Genomic DNA, 18,577 nt, shown 5'->3' on the forward strand with positions numbered 1-18,577 from the left:
CCCACCCTGTCCACCTGGCCCTGAGCGTCCTGGGGCTGCTAGCCTCGGCCAACACAGGGCCTGCCCCCAACTCCACCCTCGTAGGATGGGGCGGGGGGGTTGCCAGCCTAAGGCCTTGTCTGGTGCTGGGGCTGAGCACCCAGCGCCCTCGAGTGAGGCTGAAGGTGGGGACTCCGTGGAGCCCAGCGGCCAAGGCGGCCGTGCCCCAGTGACGGCCGAGGCTCTTTGAGGCGGCTCCCTGAGGGCCCTAGGCTCTAGCCCCTAAGGGCCTCCCTGGGCGCCAGGCAGGGCTGAGCCCCTGAGCTCTGCACAGCCTGCCCTCCTCGAAAGTTGGTTACTGGGGATACTCTGCATGGTGACCTTTGCCCCAGAAGGATGAGGCAAAGATGAGTTTGATTAGCAGCCTGGGGCTTGGACATCCGGGCTGCCACGGAGGTGGTCACCTAGCGCTTGTAGCAGACAGGGCCACAGACCCCTGCCAGTGTGCCCATGAGGTAGTGCCAGCTGCACTTTCACCCCAGAAATCTTTGCTCCCCACAGAGGCTCCAGGGATGATTCAGCCCCATGCGGGGGTGTGCAGGGATGCCCCCCACCCCCGGCCTGAGGTGCTGAGGCAACGTTTGGACCTGAGCCTCAGTCTGGGGCTCACCGAGGCCGCCCCACGTCCGCTGTTGGGGACATAACGCTTTTCTCCTCCTGACGCCAAGGACCTTACTGGGCTCCCCTGGCCCCAGGAGCAGACACGACATGGGCTGGGCCCCTGTGGTGACCATGGGTGACAGGAGCCTGCCCCTGAGGGCACAGTGGAGAGAAAGGAAGGGTCTCAAGTCCAGAGCTGTGCTGGGAAAGCCCTGCATGAAGGGCTGCCCGGGACACGTCACTCTTGCCCCTCACCTCAGGCCCTCACGGCCTCAGCCAGTGCGAGGGCATCGTGTGTCCCCCGAAACCTTGCCCGGGGAAGCCCTGGCCAGGCTGCCAGACTCCGCGGCTCATTGCAACCTCCTTCTGAGCCACAGGCGTCTGGTGGCCCGACATGCACCGCCTGGCCGACCGCATCCATCTGGAGGAGCTGACCCGCATCGGCATCCTGACCGGCAGCGTGGACGCCATGGTCCAGGCCCACCTGGGAGCTGTGTTCATGCCTCACGGGCTCGGCCACTTCATGGGCATCGATGTGCATGACGTGGGAGGCTACCCCGAGGTCAGTGTGGGCGCATCAGCCCGAGTGGCCTGCCTGTGAGCCGTAGCTGGGCTTGGCCCTCCCTGGGCTGGGCTGGGGCTCTGGGAGACGGCGGGGGTGAGGAGGAATGGGGTCCCGGCGAGGCCTGCTGCCCCTCCTCCCGCTTCACCCATTGGTTGGTCCTGGCCCAGGTCGCTGCCCTGATGCCCTCCGTGCCCAACGCCTCCCCACCGTGGCTGCCTCCACAGGACCTGGTGTGGGATGGGCGTGCTCTGTACGGAGCCCCGGGCTGTGCACCGGGGGCAGCGCCTGTCCTGAAAGGTGGTAGAGTGTCAGTGTGCAGTGCACGGGGTCCCCACAGGGCAGCAGGAGCCGCAAAGCTGGGTCTTAGTGATGGGGCTGGCGCTGCACCCGTCATGTCCTCATGCCTCTGGCTTCATTCAGACGGGGTGATGAGGCTCCACCAGCTGGTGGCTGGCCCTGGTCCCTCCTGGGACTAGCTGAGCCCAGCGCCCCTCACAGGTCCTACTCCTGCTTCCTCCTTGGTGCAACCTCTGCCCCCCAGGCCCCTGGGCCAGCATGCTCTGCTGGCCTCCTGGTCTCTAGGACGCCCCCTTGGCAGGGGAGGAAGGCTTGTGTGGGCGTCTCCAGGCCAGGCTTTCCCCTCCCCCTCCCACTGACCGACCCTTGAAAGGACCACCCAGACGGTGCTTGTGGCTTTGGGAGGCCCTGCCGCAGCCTTGCGGGGCAGGTGGCTGCAGCCTCCCTGGCCAGTGGGTGTGGGTGAGCCCGGCCCTGCCGTCTGGCCTGGTGCCTGCAGTGCAGGGGGCGGGTTATGCAATCGGTGCACGCCCTGGGGCCCACCAGCCAGTTAGCCAAGACTGGGCTTGGCCTCTTAGCTGCAGGGTATTTTGAAAGCTCTAAGAACGATATTTGGGGGTTGGGGGGGGTGCGGAATTGCTCAAGAGAAGCATTATTATTCAATTATTTTTTTCCTCAAGTGTAAACAGTTAAATTTGGAGAAACAAAATCGGTTTTAATTTCCTAATTTCTATCCATCACATTGTGCGTAGGGAGCCAAGAGCTGGGCCTTCCAGACATTGTTAACTGAAGTTCGTTATTCATTAGTCTCCAAAGCACTTTTTTTCCACCAGAGAAAATTGGCAGCAAACTGTTTTCATCTTTTCCAGTAAGCAGTCCTTTGTGCTCAGAGTCTATTCTTCTGACAGATAAACATTGTGGAAAAAATATGGCTTTTCCTATAAAAGTCATTTGTTTTATTTCAGGCCTATAGACACATCTGGGTCTCTTCTGCCAGGAGCCCAGTAAAGTTGAGGCCCCGTTGAGCCCTGAGCCCAGGCAGAAGCCAGCGTGGACCCAGCATGGGCAGGGGCCCCTGAGCCTCAGCAAGGCTGAAGTCCCCGGGCCCGAGGGGCTGGGCGCTCAGCTGCTTCCCTTTTAGGGGTCTTCTCCCCACTCAGCTCGGCCTCCATCCTTCTCCCAGCCCTGATCTGGCCGTTCCTGGTGGACCCCATAGGGCAGACTCCCGAGAGCTAGCGCTCTGAAGGGGGGTGGGGGGTCACGGTCAGTGGGCCGGGGCACGCACATTCTCCTATGCTCCAGGGGATCCCTTCCATGCTCCCCTCACCCCGTCTGAGTCGTGGTCCTGAAATCTTCCGGAGGGAAGGCTGTCTGTACAAGTTGGAGCAGACCCTCCACCCTCGGTACACAGCTCTGGGGCAGCAGGGAGCCCACGGTGACCAAGGAGGTCAGGGGGACTTTTGTCAGTCTCTGCCTCCGCCAGGCCCCTCCCTGGCTTTGACAACCTTGTAGTAGAGAGAAGGTGACGGCACCTGGGGGGCAGCATGAAGGGAAGGGACAGGAGGGGCTGCCCAGGGGCAGGCACGGGGCTTCAGATGGCAGGAGACAGGGCCCCACCCCGCCCCACCAGCACCTCCCACCTGAGCACAGGGACAGTCATCCCAGACTCTGCCCTTCTATGTCCCCTGCCTTCCTGCCTAGCTCCTCTAGGCACCTAGTAGCGTTTTGGGGTCAGGTACCACACCAGACAGGCTTCTGGGCCCAGAGCATGACCCATCAGGGGTCACAGGGCCTCAGTGTCCCCTCATCACCTCCGTCCCAGCCTGACTCACACCAGGTCAGGGCGGCTGCGCGTACCAGTTTCTACACGCCCCGCTGTCCCCGCCCTCATGGAATCACGCTCACAGCCTTCCCTGCTGTGCCCAGCCGTGGATGGAGGCTGAGCCAGCCCGTTTCTGGTTACCTTACATGAACCACTAATTGAAGTCTGATGTTCTTGGCCCCCAAACAGTCAGAAATGACAGCTCCATCTCCAGCAGCTGGGCTTCCAGGGGAGAGCTGCGAGTGCGGCAGGGCAAGCGCAGAGCCCGACCAGAAAGCTTGCTTGCCGCCCCACTCACTCACAGGCCTTGGCCGAGGGATGGATGGGTGCCTCTGGGACCTGGGGAAGGCAGGGAAATTTCTGCAAGTGTCCTAGGTACCACCTGCCCTCATGGCCCCGTTGGCCACGCCCATGTGAGTGTTGGCGGGGGGGGGGGGGGGGGGGGGGGGGGTGCCCCTGCAGGGCTGAGAGCCGGTCCCCATGGGTCAGTGGGGCCCAGCACACGGGCATGGTGTGGAGCCGCCCACGTGCGCTCCTTGGGGCCCACACCCCCAGGCCACGCACACGGGGTCAGCGTGTTTGTGCACACACGAGCCAGAGCTCGTACTGACGGCCCGTCCTGCCGACAGCACCTGTCCCTCCTCCTGGAAGGCCACGTGGAAAACCTAGGACTTGGCTTGTGGGGGGACCCAGGTCCAGCACTTCTGGGGCTGGTTTCCACCTGAGCTGCCTGGAAGAAAGCGCGCAGCCTGGGAGGCCCCGCAGGCCTTCTTAAAAGCTGCACAAGTTCGGCTTCTACTGTTCCTCTAGTGGGGAGAGGGCCTGGTTGAGGCAGCCGGACCCCCAGCCAGCCCCATGGGCCAGCAGGGGCAGCGTGACCTGGGTGTGTGCACACGGGTGTCCACAGGGCACGGTTCTGAGGAGAAACAGGGGCAGGGATGTGAGGAATCTAGGGGAGCGTGCAGAGAGCGGAGGGTTTTATCTGGAGTGCCGTGGACAACACAGCAAGGCTGAGTCTGGGCTGGAGACCCCCATGGTCACAGAGCCTCCTGCAGCTCCAGGGGGACCCATGGGGCCCGAGCCGGGCCCCACGTGTGGACGCCTGCACGGGCAGGGCAGGTGCCCCGCGCGCTCACCTGTTTCCATCTTCCTCCCACCGATGCGGTGGCCCTGGGCTGGGGCTGCGCCCTCCTGCATCCCCCTCACTGTCCTCTCCCCCAGGGCGTGGACCGGATAGACGAGCCCGGCCTGCGGCACCTGCGCACCGCTCGGCACCTGGAGCCGGGCATGGTGCTCACTGTGGAGCCCGGCATCTACTTCATTGACCACCTCCTGGACGAGGCCCTGGCTGACCCGGCCCGCGCCTGCTTCTTTAACCGCGAGGTCCTGCGACGCTTCCGTGGTTTTGGCGGGGTGAGTGCTGGTGGGCCCCGCGTCCTTGCTCCCTTGCTCCTTGCTGCGTGTCACCTCTTTGTCCTCCAGGACAGGAGGCACAGTCTTGACTTCCTCACTGGAGAGGGACCTGGCTTGTCCTTTCTCATGGTCTGTCACCTAACAGGAGCCTCAGCCCTCAACACAAGCAACTCAGATTCCTACAAAACCCCTGCCCACTCCAGGGGCTCCCAGCCACCGGGCAAGGGGCAAGGCCAGGGTGGGCAGGTGGCAGGAGCAGGCCCCTGTGGGAGGCGCCTTCTTCCCAGCAGCTGCCCACAGACCCCCGCCCCCGGCAGTACTGACCACTCCTCAGAAAGGGCTCTTCCCACTCGGCGGCGGTCAGCCTGGAGCCGTCGGGCCCAACCCTCAAAATTAGCGTGTGAGGCCAGCTCAGAAATAACGAGCGTCTGTCGTTCTGACCAGGTCCGGATCGAGGAGGACGTCGTGGTGACGGACAGTGGCATGGAGCTGCTGACCTGTGTGCCCCGCACAGTGGAAGAGGTTGAAGAATGCATGGCAGGCCGTGACAAGGCCTTTGCTCCCTTCTCTGGCCCAAAGTAGAGCCACGGGCAAGCTCACCTCATGGACGGCGGCCTGGCGGTTGGCCCCCAGCGGGGCTCAGAAATCACATGCGGCGTCCGGCGTTTGATCACACCAAATATGCTGTTTCCCAGGGAGAAACTTTTTTATTAACCTTCTGTGGGATCACACCCTTAATCTGTTCTTACTTTGCTTGAACTACAGCGGCTTTTAAAATGCTAGTTTTCAATTATCCCGTTACTTTGAATAATCCTGTTCTTCACTAGCAACTAAATGTGTATCTTGCCGTCATTTGTATGCTGCTCAGGAAAGATGCCTTTCTCGTGTTTTCTCTCAAAATCAGTACACAGAATGGAATTTGCAATAAAAGGTTCCTATAATGGACCTTTGTGCCCGGCTCCCTCTCTATCTATCTGTCCCTTTTCAGGTGAGCACTGCAGGGTTAGACCTGGAAACCGGCCCTGCAGAGACCCGGGAGTCTGGGCATAGGTGGGGCTGGGCCTCTGCCCACGTGAAGAGGGCTGTAGAGTAGGAAGCCTTTTTGGTACGGTTACTGCCTCAAAGCTGGATTTCCGAAGGGGGGCAGAATTACGCAGCCCTCAAGGTACAGTTATCGACAACATGAGATTCGCAGATTCCTTGTCTGTGATTTCCTTCTCATGCGGGACAGGCTAGCAAAGCCAGCATATGTTTGAGAGACACTGCCGCCTAAGGCAGCACCACGGCAAAGGTGAGCTTTCTGGTTCCTTCCACATCTGCCAAGTCCATTTGTCTCCCCTAAGTGGAAACCCACTGGCCGAACTCCACTCTGAGGCTGTGGAGCCATCCACGGCCACCTGGGCCCAGTTCCTGCCAGTGGCAGAACACCTGGCCTTCCTCTGCCTGCCCACCTCTCCCACGGTCCCACAGAACCGCCCCCACCCCTGCAGCGGGCTTCGAGAATTCTGCACACCATTCTAGGGTTCTCTCATCCGAGCCAAGGTGAAGGGCAGGTGAGAAGGACGGACGTCAGAGATGAAACCTTAATAGGGTGGGGAAACTCTGTAGCCCAAGCCAGAGACCGCTCAAGTCACTGAAGAGTTGAGTAAATTGATTTCTCCCTATGGCAGTAACACAAAAGTGCTTGTGATGTGGCCACATTAAAGAAGCATTAGTTTCAAATCACCATTTATCTTTTTCTTGCCTCTTAGATTTACAAACCATCTTTTAAGGTTTCCTTCTGGTGCGCAGATATATTCCCTAAGTTATCTGTGGTATTAAGCAGTTTGAGTAATGATCGCCTGAGGGTCAGGAGTTTGAGTCTGCCAAATCCTTCTCTCCCCCAGCTGTATCTGCGAGCCATGCTCTAGTGCGCAGGGTTTCAGGTTCCCCCACCCCCAGGATAAAACCAGTTAAAGTTATAAAGTTAGGTTGGAACTCTAAGTAGACAGTTTAGCTGTGTTAACTAAAAAACACACACATCTTTCTCCTTCCTCCCCTTTAGACGTTTTATACCAAGACCGCCCATTTCACATAAATGTTTGCTCTGATTATCATGTCGACAGGAAAGAACAAGGAGAAATCTCAGGAACTAAATGCTGTTCGTCCAAGAAGGACACTGGGGACAGAACTGGCTGCTTGGGCCCAGGTCGGCGAGTCAAAGGCATTCTTTGCAGGTACAGGTCTCGGGGAACCGCAGTAGCCACCTACTCTGCCCCATGTTCTAGAGAATGGTCCAATTCCTAAGTCTCCAACTTCTGCAGAAATTTGTACAGCTTCAGAAATATATTAGAGACCCTTCCAGAAAGCCATACAGTGCCAAAAGCTTTTCCAAAACCAGGAAAGATCTAGGTATTCATTCAAGAAATGAGCATCTGCTATGTACCAATGTGGCATAAAGACATGACCCCTGCTCTCAGAGCCCAGTCTCCTGAGAGAGGCTTCCCCTTAAACATGCACAAATAGATCATCTCAAACATTAGAACGTGCCAGGAAGGAAAGTAACAGGATTGACCTTATCTAGAAAGCCAGGGGGGCTGATGGGAAGGGAGGGAAGTGAAAAAGCAAGAGGAGATAAAGCATTCCAGACGTAAGGAGCTGTCCTAAGGCAGACGGCCCTGGGCTAGAAAGTGCTGAGAAAAGCCCTGCAGCCAAAGCAAAGTGATGCAGGAGGGTGGAGGGGAATGAAGGCAGCCAGAGCAGAGCCACATCCCACGGAGACTGGGTCTCACCCGGAGTGCACCGGAGAACCATGAAGGTTCTGGAAACGGTCCAGGAAGACAGAAGCCAGGCAAAAGAGGGTGATGGCTCTGCAGAAGGTGGGGAAGGGGAGGTGAAGCAAATGTCACAGGATTCATTTAGGAGGCAGAACTGAAAGGTGGTGATGTACAAAGGCACCTGGCTCCAACAGCTGCTTCAGAGGAAACAAGACTCGGGAAACTGCGCTACAGGAAAGTGTGATGGGTGACAGCCTCGCGCCCGGTTCTCTGGACACCCCTGCACAACCTTCAGGTCTACAGCTCTGGGAGGAGTGGGATGTTGCAGTCAAAGGATATTCAGGGTTGCTGCTCTCCTTTGAGTACGTGTAAAACGCATATGAACTCTTCAGATACTCACAGGCAGTCAAAGAGCAGTAGGCCTAAAGTGCTTTTACGGAAAAAGAGCCAGCACCCTCACAATCACGTCAATATAAAGTTCCCTGGATTCTAAATTACAACTAATGCATAAAAATGAAATGGGACGTGTTACCCACAGAAATAATTACTGTACTACAATTTCCACCAAGATGCAATAAGTAGAAATCTATTTCCCAAGACATGAAAGTCACTGAAGGATCACAGAAGACAAGTATCTATGGCACTTTCCCTTGAAACACTCAAATCAGCTTCTCGGACTCTTAGGTATGAATTCATTTCGACAGACACCCTATGGCATTGTGTAAACCAAGACGACGCACATACTATAAACTGTACCGTTAGGGGAAAGGCTTTACTTTGACATTCCGTCAACCTCAAAGCCTCAGAACTTATTTCCTACCACTCTGTAGGTGGAGACCACACTCGGAGACGTCAGCTGTCTAAGCAGGATGCGAGTTATTGCTTCCTCTATTCTGGTATACACTAGACTAGGGGACAGAGAATATTACTGAAAGGCACTCTAAATTCAGAGCAAACGAGGTTCCTATCATTAAGGGAAGTCTAGACTGGGGACAAGAGTGCCTCTGCCTGCCCCCACGCCCTGGGCTGGGAACAGAAAGGCAGCAGGGCATCTGCCTGCTCCTCAGAGCTGGTCAACATGTGCACTACATTCTTGGTATCTAACATAAAGAAACCCACAATGCAATACAGTCATTATTCCAAAGTTATTTTTATTTCAAATTCACTGAAAGAAATAAAATTATATTTAAAAAAATAGAGTAATCTCACAAACTGAGGAAAGCCAGGAACAAAAAGAACAAGTTAGGTACTTCTTCCTGAGAGGCAGATCTAACAGCTATAGGACGGACTTTCCTCCTTCCTAGCTTTTGTCAAACAAAAATTTTTTTCCTATTTCTAAGGCATCAAAACCACTCTTGAGTGTTTTAACTGGGTTGTTCAGGTACAAAGCTTCAAGCCCTCTACGGGGGATTAAGAAACATCAAAAGCTGCTACGATTTCCTTTGTTGTAACACCAAACATTAAATTGTACATACTTCTACTTATATAAATTTGAGAATTTCACACTCGTGACCTGAATTGCAAAAATCTGGTCATACTTTATTAAAATCTTACTACTTCTTGGTAAGAATGTCCAAAGTAACTGAGCTCACATCCCAGTAACTAAAAGGGGCCAGACAGCAGGAAGAACTGTTGGATCGCACCACCTGCAGCCAGGACCTGTCAGAAAACACCCATCCCGGAAGACTCGCATGCAGCTAGAAATTTATACTAAAGCCTAATTCCTAAATCACTAGACCTGCCGGCAAAGGCAGCTCATATCCTAATGGTTCATACGTAACCTACAGGACAAAAGTTACAGAAGTCATATACAATTCCCAAACTTACCCATTCCCCATACTTGGTTTCCCTCCATTTTATACTGTTAAATCTATCAAACTAAAAACTTTCATTCCCAAACACTTCAGTGAGATAGTCAAGACAACGGTTAACATTTCTGTTCTATGCATGACTGCTGGTGCTAGTTTTGATTTGCATAGGTAAAAGGAAAGCTTGAATTTTTCCAAAAGGTACAATCTTATTTTCTTATTTGAAATAATTGAGTACATACCTGATGATTTCCCTAAAGCTTCTTTTCCAAGATAGTTAAGTCAATTCATATAATTGGTAACAATAAATTCCATGGGGACAACCATTGTCCATGGGGACTAAAGATATTGTTTAGTAAATAAGAGATTAAAAATGTCTGTAGCACCTCTTATAGGTGCTTAAAGATTCAAGTGACCTAACTGCATCTCCAGTGAGGTGCTATTAAAGATTCAGTAGGATTCTGTGGGTATCTCCTAGTTAGCTGTTTCAAACATCTATCAACCTACAAGTAGATCCATACTCCAACCACAGTAAACCAATGTTGGACCCTAATAGGAAGCCCTATCCTGTCTCCTGGATCTACAGGGAGTTAACCATCCTGGGACAGTCACTCTCGTGGAACAATACAGGGCTCTTGTCACATGCAGAAGGGACTCTTGGCCTTTAATAATGGCTTTGCTGAGTTGCAGGGCACTGTGATGTCTTCTTCCGCCCAGAAGGGCACAGACAGCACTCTCCCACCAACCCAAGGGTGCAACTTGAGTTACATCCTGGTTACACTGTCCCAGGTCCTACTATGAAACAACAATGTGGCCCAAAATGACCATGTTCAAATAAGATACCTGGTAACTTTTTAATCTGATGTGACTCAGTCTCTCGTCACCAGCCTAGGTCACCCAAAAGCAAAAACCAAAAAAAGAGAAAAACACAAATTTGAGCTAGAATTGTTCTTTAAAAAAAAAGTCAACGAGGACAATCAAAACTACCAACACTTATATAAGCCAGACCCTAGAGATTTCCATCTTCAGTGACTGCCACTTTTTAGTCTTAACAAAAATGTCAATATCCTGAGTTTTATCAGTATTTTCTTGCTAAAATAATTTATGGGACATAAATGCATACAAATGAATAAAAAGTGGTACAAAAGTCTGGAAGAACAGCCCACTAACTAGAAAATGTCGCAAAAACAATATAAAACGATGTGTTTAAGTGAAATAAATTAAAGGTTAAACCTTACACTTTCAAGTTTTCTTAGACTATTCTTTTGGGAAATGGCATGGAGTTGATGATGTCTTTTTCTAATAATCAGTTGTTTAAGATCAAATACCAAGTGATCGTTCACAAGAAATTTTTGCTTTTAAAAACCACAGCCCCACTGCAGTGTATTTGAACACCGGAGAAACTACCTGCTAAAATTAATATTCAAAATCCTAATCAGTAACTTGTGTGGCCATAAACTGTTAAGACGTTTTGTTTACTAACTTGGCTGTCCAAATGCTATGTTAAAAAAAAAAATGCTTACTTTACTAGCAACTGCAGAAACTAAAATTTTGGTACATAAGTTTCTCTAAACCACTGAGTTGTTTTTTTAATTTTAACAAAATAATGCCAATGCAATAACCCAAAGGTATCCCAAATGCTTTGCTTTTACTTTTAAAAAACTATTTGCTTCCTAAATGCTATTTATATTTTTAAGCCAGTTGGCTGCATACTGCCTTTAAAATGCAATGGAGTTTCTTTACTTAACCTGACATCACTATTCAAAAACTTGTACTTGCCGGGGGGGAAAACGGTACTAATTATGCTAAATCAAGGTTCAGGCTATACATAAAATCACTCCAAATTATAAAGTGATTGGTTTCTATAGCTCTAAGCATTTTTAATACATAATTTAGAAAAAAGTCACACATAGATAAAGAGAGATGGCATTCAACTTTCTTTCATCCAATTAACCGTATCTATGAAAACCAAGACCCTTCTGCATGACTTGCCAGTTCCCCATTCCTTTTGTCAACCTAGAAAAGAAACATTTCTTGGGAAGTCAGGATTTATTAAGAACATCAAGCTCCAGGGCATTTTTTTTTTTTTTTACCATATACCTTTAAAACTGTTTTTTATCCCCACAAAAATCCTTATCATTTTAAACCAGATATTCAAATTATATGGCTAACATTTTTAGCTAATCAACTCTTCAGTGCTGATTCTAGCAAACAACCTTCAATGGATCTTTGAATAATGGAGATTCAGCCGCTGATACAAGTAGTGTAGGTAGTCACACCTTTAACGTTCAAGCCACAAGCTGTGACGTTTGAAAGGGGTGAGGTCTACTGTCCTGCATTATCAGAGTCTGTCGTATTTTCAGTGCTACTGGGTTGCACGTTATCTGCGAGGTTGTGTGCGTGCTCAAGAAATAAATCTTTCAGGACACTTAATTCCTTAGTCAGCAATTTAATTTTTGCTTCCAACCGTTCGTTCTCTTCCTTGAGCTGATTCACCCTCTGCAGCGTATCCTGCGCTTTCTGCTTGCTTTTCAACCGGCTCTTTTTCACCGCCATGTTGTTCCTCTCTCTGCGCTGACGATACTCGTCACTGTTGCGATCCATGGGCAAACTCTTTTTGCTCTGCTTGCTTGGAGGCACAGCTTTGCCTCCGCCCCCAGGGCCGGCGGGCACCAGCTGAGGAACCTGCTGTAAGCCGCTGGCATGAGCCTGAGTATGGATGACACTTATTCCATTCACGCCCGGGGTAGTGTTCTGCTGTGATACCTTGCTCATTTGGGCACGCTCCCTTGTCAACACAGAACAAGTAGAAATGAAGACAAGGTGATCAATGGTTTGATCTGCCAAGAAATCTTCACATGTACCTAGTTAAAAAATAAACTGCATTAAACTATTTGAAATGACAAGATCAAATAAGATTAAACTTGCATGTACCTACTAGCAGGCCAATATTAATTGATCATGCTGAGAAAAGTCTATGACAACTGCCAACTGCTCCAATGTTTCAGAAGTCTAAGTCATGTAATTTAGAGAGGTAAGTTAATATAGACGCACCATACGGCCAAATTCAACCCACCTGAACCCCTGAGGGTACTGCCCATCTGTGCTTGTTATCAAAAATGGGAGGAAAAACAAAAGAATACCACTAATTAGGTAGCACATATGAACCAATAGCACTTGGCAATCTGCAAGAGAGAAATGTGCTATGTTTGGTTTAAACACAATGAGTTCAATTATGATAGGAGAGACACCTGCAAAAAAAGAGGGGAAAAGTTTCAACTGTTGGCTCAAGTCAAAATAGAAGGCTGGAGCAGAGCGCCCAGCCCAGTCTCCAGTGCTCATCAGCAAGCACTGCACTACGACCTCTGCATGGTCCTCACTCTAATATGCAGAGACTGAATTCAAGGACTTGACTTCTCTCCTGGAGCGTAAGAATCTTTACAGGATATTTTGAAAAGGTGTTTTTTGCTTGTTTTTATTTTTTTCAATGACTTCAAATGAGAGTAGTTTACAGAGATTTTTTTAAGTTAGTTTCTTGGATCACAGATTTAGGAGCTCTGAGATACCCAATTTGCTTCCCCATCCCATCATGCTTCTCACAGTGTTTTTTAATTCTCAACATAATTAGCAAACACATCTAAACACAGTCAGCCTAAAACCACAAGGAAAGAAACAAAAGCCCTGATGATGCATACAAGGAGGTGCAAGCACTGGGACTCAGGCTGGACCAAGAGCCAGAGCAGCCGCAGCGCCTGCACCCACTTGACACTGCTCAAGGAACACAGAGGAAACGCCAATTCTGAAATACTGCGGCAGTGCTGCCCGTAGAAATGAAGTCACAGTTTCAGAACTAGTCATATCTGGATTACTATGAATTCAACCAGTTCGCTACAACTGCCTCAAGATGTGTCAAAAGCAGACCTATCCTATCATCCTGAGGCCGCTTCAAGGCAAACTGACTAAGCTGAGTGAAGCGTGCCCACCAAGAAGTCACAGCACTCTTGGAAACTGAGAAAGCAGTGTTAGGAACCATAAAACTATCCCGTTCTCTTTTTCACAAAACTGCTAAAACTGCATCAGTGGAAAAAAACCTGCAGCCAGAATTATGAACTGCCTCAAATGAGCACACCTTACAGTTCTTAAGAAAAGCTCAGTTAGTAAACACCAGTAGCTTCACCCAAACCTTTAGCCAGGCATTTCTGTATAAACACCATTTACTGGTCTGCTTTTTAAAAATCTTTGCTTTTAAAAAGGCCATATATCATTACTTTCCATTGTTTTTTCAAGCCACACAGGCAGCCCTGAGCTAGCCGGTCATCTGTTCTCACTTCAGTGCTAAGGAAACACCAAAAGCTTCCTTCCAAAACCATGATGGATATCTACTCCAAGTCTCTCTTCAGTAATGGATAGTTCACATTTCCCTTGATAATTTATCATCTTGCCTATTTTTTCTTCCAGTTAAAAAGTGGCAGTTCAGTATAATTTGAGCTACACTTACCACTTACAGTGTTAAAGGTCATCTATACCCTTGCTTATCTATTTGGTATGAAGTGAAAAGCGTTTACTCAATTTTTATGAACTTGTTTCACACGTCTCCTGGGAATGTCTCAACAATCATGATTATGTTCATCTATTTACCTTCTTTTTTATGTTTTATATGTCAATTAGGTTTTTAGTCTTTAAAGCTACTCTCTAATAAACTCAGAGATAACAATGATCCAAAGAAGTACAAACCAGGAACCAAGTCAGCTCTTGTCTTGGCTCTGACTTGCCCTGTTTCACTCTGGACATACCCCTTCCGTCTGTGAGCCTCGATCTCCCCATCTGCAAATGAGGGACGTAAAATGCCTTCTGACTTTGACAATATACCACGAACTTCAGTCACCAAAAACTCTTATTATAGCCTCCAAATTTAGTGATGTTCATGCTCATTTTTGTTCTCAAAGATACCGGAGGGCTTCCCTGGTGGCGCAGTGGTTGAGAGTCCGCCTGCCGATGCAGGGGACGCGGGTTCGTGCCCCGGTCCGGGAGGATCCCACATGCCGCGGAGCGGCTGGGCCCGTGAGCCATGGCCGCTGCGCCTGCGCGTCCGGAGCCTGTGCTCCGCAACGGGAGAGGCCACAGCAGTGAGGCCCGCGTACCGCAAATAAAAAGAAAAAAAAACAAGATACCGGAACAGGGAAGGGCTCTTTTACCTCAGTCTGAGGCAAGGTAGTAGGCTGAACACAGTAGGCAAGGTTTTGAAAATGAGTCCTTCGGCTTGTAAAACAAAGAGTAATCATCAAACTGGTAAAAATGTAAGAAAAGGAAACTTGGAGATAATAAAAAGAACTCCAATTGTCTTTTGTTTTTTTAAGTTCTCCAACCGAAGACAAGCCAATAAAGTAGCTCTTAAAGTGAAGAGCTATCCACTAAGGAAAGGGGGTCAGAGCTAAGTGGTCTAAGACTTAACGCCAAACATATTATCAATTTTGTTTTTTACACTGAGCAAAACAGCTGCCTCTGTAAGTTACATATTTTAGTTTACACAGTTATCTGTGCTTTTGTTTCTTCCACTAACATTTAATGAGCACCTACAATGCACAGAAAGAAAATAAGTTTATTTCAAACCTGGATATTCAACCCTAAATGAAAGTCTGGCTCCTATGTGGACAAATACTATTCCAAAGTTCAGTCTACAGGAAGCAGGGTGGCACCCTGTTTCCTTGCTGTGAATCATTCAAGCAGGAAGCAGGAGAAAAACTGAAAAGCAGTGGTTCTCAAAGTGTGGTCCCTGAACCGGCAGCAGCAGCAGCAGCAGCAGCATCACCTTGTTAGAAATGCAAATTCTCGGGCTGCCCCAGACCTAGCAATCAGGAGCTCTAGGAATAGGGCTGGGCGATCTTGTTTTAACAGGACCTCCAAGTGATTCTGATGACACTGAAGTTTGACAGCCACTGCTACACATCAACCATGGACCTTAAGAAAAGTGGACTGAGTGGGTAACATTTTTAAAATTCAAATTCCTTAATTCAAGTAATGTCCATTCAAATCAATGACACAGTGACAACTCAAAACGTTAAAATGAGTAAAACAAAATCAAAATTTTCTCAAGTTTCACTTGGGAAAATAAACCTCTCAAGGATTTTCCTAACCCTCTTGTCATTTTCTTCACAGGTGTACAACCAGATATTCCTCCCCTGCCCCCCCAAATAAATTTTTAACTCCAATTTCCTCAACGAAGGTCTACACTCCAAAATATTCAGATGTTTGTCCCTTATTCCAAATCTGTTCAAGTCACTGGTATCTGACAATTCTACCCACCCCCACCCCCCCCAAAACACCTCACCTCTACTATCCGTCTCCATCCCAATGCCACAGAATTACGTCAGGCTGACATCATCTCTCAGGGGCACAGCCTCCTCTGTCTGCACGTTATCTTTTCTTTGTGCTTCTGTCCAATCTGTTCCCCCAGTTTCTTGGTCAATGCCAGCTCGATAGTGTGCCTCCCTGTAGACTAAACTAGAGACAGAACTCTGTCTTTATCACCATATGCCCAGCATCTAGCGGTGGTGCTCAAGAAATATTTGTTGAATACAGCCTCAAAAGCCTAAGACAAAACACTTATTTTTACAAATGTCTTACATAAAAATGATATTCTCTAGCATTAAAATCTCTTATAACAACCATAATTAAATCAAGACTGTTACTAAGATATTATGGTCTCACCACCTAAAGTTCCTAGTCTTTCTTAATGGTATACAGGAAAATTAAAACATTTGCTACTTCTAGCCCCCAGCCTATACAGTGAACAGCATTCTTGTCTGGTCTTTGCTTCATATCAGTAGACAACCTTTATTTTCCACTTTGCCCAGTTATACTTCCCATAACCTCAAGTTCTTAGACATGTTGCCAGGGTCTGACAACTCTGTACTACAAGTGAAGTGAAGGTAAGCAAAGTTAACAAACACCCAAATGAGCAGGATTTCTTATTTATTTGCCACTGCTGGTTTCATGGCCCAAAGCAGGGGTCCATGAAGGAGGGTACATCCCTTCAGGGAGTACATAAGTGGTCCACTGGAGTATGAGAAAGAAATGTATGCTCTTTTGTCTTTTTTTAATGTCATCTTTTTACTCTACTTTTAGTGCCATTAACAACACACACAAACTCATACACACACATTGTTTATAAATATACATCTATTAAGGAGTCATGCTCAATTCTTTTTTCTTTTCTTCTTTTTTCTTTTTTAACTGATAGGTCTGGAAAGCCAAAAAGGCAGGAGACCAATGTACCTACTAATATAAGAGCCCATGGAAGCACCCCCTCCTAAGAATACACAATAAACCTGGAATTGTGGCTACCTGCGTTTACCATTTCTGTGATCACGTGAGGCAATCTTAGGCCATAAGACCAAACTCAGCCCCATGAGGCCCTATTTATCTTTACCTAGGACTCACCAGGTGTTGTTTAAATCCCAAGGGATGAAACCACCTGTCCAAGATCAGACAACCTTACTGACAGTCATGATGTGACCCTGAGAATTTAGAGGATATTCTGGGGGAAAAAATATTAAGTTTTGCTTCCACCTATGTTTTTCAGGGAGGTATTAAAATGACTGAATCCGCCAAGTGTGCCCACCAGAAGCAGGACTCGAACTGAAAAATTCTTCAGCTCACTAGCATCCTGTAATTATTTAGCCTTGTTTACACTAAGTTTTTCCTAAACAGTGCTTCAGCTTTAATAGCTTATCCCAAATACTACTCAAGTAGTAACAGCTGACCAGATTTTAACTTTTAACTGTCAAGGGCTTTTACAGGCAGTATTTCTTAGTAAAGCAAACCTTCATACTATTTTATTTCAAAAGTTTCTTTGAGCGTCCCACATCCTATATGAATTAAAGGACAATCTCTTCCAATAAGAATTCAACTGAGTGAGTGTACACTGGGAGAGAGAACTACCAATTTTTGTGTAACCCACCAAGGTTAAAACCATTCTGAAACGGACACATTTTAAGACGCCAGATGACAGCACAAACTTCAGACCAGAGGAAAACCCAGCAAGTAAACCTTCTGAAGAATAAAAACACACGAGCTTACTTGGAAGAACAGACCCTCCTTCCCCTCAAACATGCATTTCCATCCTCTCCATCTAGACACCTCTGCTGGCAATTTTCCTTACTGTGTTCCCTCCAAGCAGGCTAACAAAGCACTTCTTTTTTTGCCCTTCTCTGTTCTAGTCAACTCGTGGTTGCTGCACGTTCATCCAACCTGTGTCCAACAGTCACCTGAAGGATTTTCAAAGTACAGCTCCGTAAGGAAGCACAACATTATCTGTGTAAAGTCACACAGTTAAAATTCTACCGCCTTCCCTGACTACTCGACCAACTTCTAAAAACGATTCTCGATTACCCGACACCGAGCAGTTTTGCAGGCGCAGGAAATATCCCAGGTGGCACTAAAGATACCGTCCACCTTCTGCTATTCTGGGAACACCCTTTAGCTCCAGAGGCCAATACGAGCCTGGCTGGTCACACTGCACGTTGCACAAACAGAGGGCCGGGTTCTGGAGGGGGCACAGCCCGGCTCGCATCCCGTCCCGGGCAGGCAGCAGGGGCGCTGGGGGAGCGCGGGGGTCTGCGGGTGGCGCCGCGGCGCTGGGCCGGGGCCAAGGATGAGATCAGCGGCCCCGCCGGGTGTTGCCGGCAGGTTGCATCACACGCCGCGCGGGGCCTTCCCGGCAAACCGGCCGCCCAGGGCCGGGCCGGGTCTCCTCGGGCCGGGGCCGCGCCCACGCGAGCGGCCGGCGGCGCCGCGGCCTCCTCCTCCTCCCTCAGCCCGCCTGCAGCCTCCTTACCTGCGCCTCCAGCCCGCCCGCCCCCAAGAGGCCTCCACTCCCAGCGGCCCCGCACGGCGCGGCCCGACCCAGGCCTCGCGGCCCGCGAGTCAGAGCGACGGTTACAAAACCGGCAGCCTCCGCCCGTTCCGCAGCCGCCGCCAGCGCCACCGGGTTCCCCTCCTCGCCGCGGCCGCGCGCCCGGCCGCGACCGCCGCCGCCATAACCAATGGGAGCGCCGGCTTGCGGGGGACGCGCCCTCCCTCCGCGACGGACAGCGCCGCCAGCCAATCGCAGGCGGCCTGGCCGCGGGAGGCGGGCACGTGGCGGAGGCGTAGTCCACTGCGCGGTGGGGCGGGCGAGGCGGGAGCGACGGACTGGGGTTCCCCGGCCTATAGCGCGGGGCGGCACCCCAGCGGTAGGCGACCCGCTGCGGGAAAGGTTCTGTGAAAGTTGGAGGCA

The 18,577-nt window shown here is 49.9% G+C and overlaps 2 protein-coding genes across 4 annotated transcripts in view; one reads left to right on the top strand and one right to left on the bottom strand.

The window, feature by feature from the left end:
- Positions 1–5,681, top strand: part of PEPD (peptidase D) — a 115,145-nt gene extending 109,464 nt beyond the window's left edge. Inside the window, exons 14-16 of the mRNA XM_032614806.1 lie at positions 1,017–1,201; positions 4,545–4,736; positions 5,181–5,681. Coding sequence (XP_032470697.1) covers positions 1,017–1,201; positions 4,545–4,736; positions 5,181–5,318 — 515 coding nt within the window. The 3' untranslated portion in view covers positions 5,319–5,681. The remainder of the gene's footprint in view (positions 1–1,016; positions 1,202–4,544; positions 4,737–5,180) is intronic.
- A 2,942-nt stretch (positions 5,682–8,623) lies between these two features.
- CEBPG (CCAAT enhancer binding protein gamma) lies at positions 8,624–18,359 on the bottom strand. Of its 3 annotated transcripts, none has more exons than XM_032612516.1 (2): positions 18,137–18,359; positions 8,624–12,164 (listed from the first exon to the last, which is right to left on the bottom strand). In XM_032612516.1, exon 2 carries the CDS (start codon positions 12,073–12,075, stop codon positions 11,626–11,628), a length of 450 nt encoding a protein of 149 aa, XP_032468407.1. In that variant the 5' UTR covers positions 12,076–12,164; positions 18,137–18,359; the 3' UTR covers positions 8,624–11,625. The 3 variants fall into 3 exon arrangements, with proteins under 3 accessions (XP_032468407.1, XP_032468408.1, XP_032468406.1); XM_032612517.1 differs by lacking the exon at positions 18,137–18,359 and adding an exon at positions 17,692–18,086; XM_032612515.1 differs by lacking the exon at positions 18,137–18,359 and adding an exon at positions 15,629–17,680.
- Between the last annotated feature and the right edge of the window lie 218 nt (positions 18,360–18,577).

The sequence above is a fragment of the Phocoena sinus genome, chromosome 19 (assembly GCF_008692025.1).
Source record: "Phocoena sinus isolate mPhoSin1 chromosome 19, mPhoSin1.pri, whole genome shotgun sequence".
Classification (NCBI taxonomy): Eukaryota; Metazoa; Chordata; class Mammalia; order Artiodactyla; family Phocoenidae; genus Phocoena; species Phocoena sinus.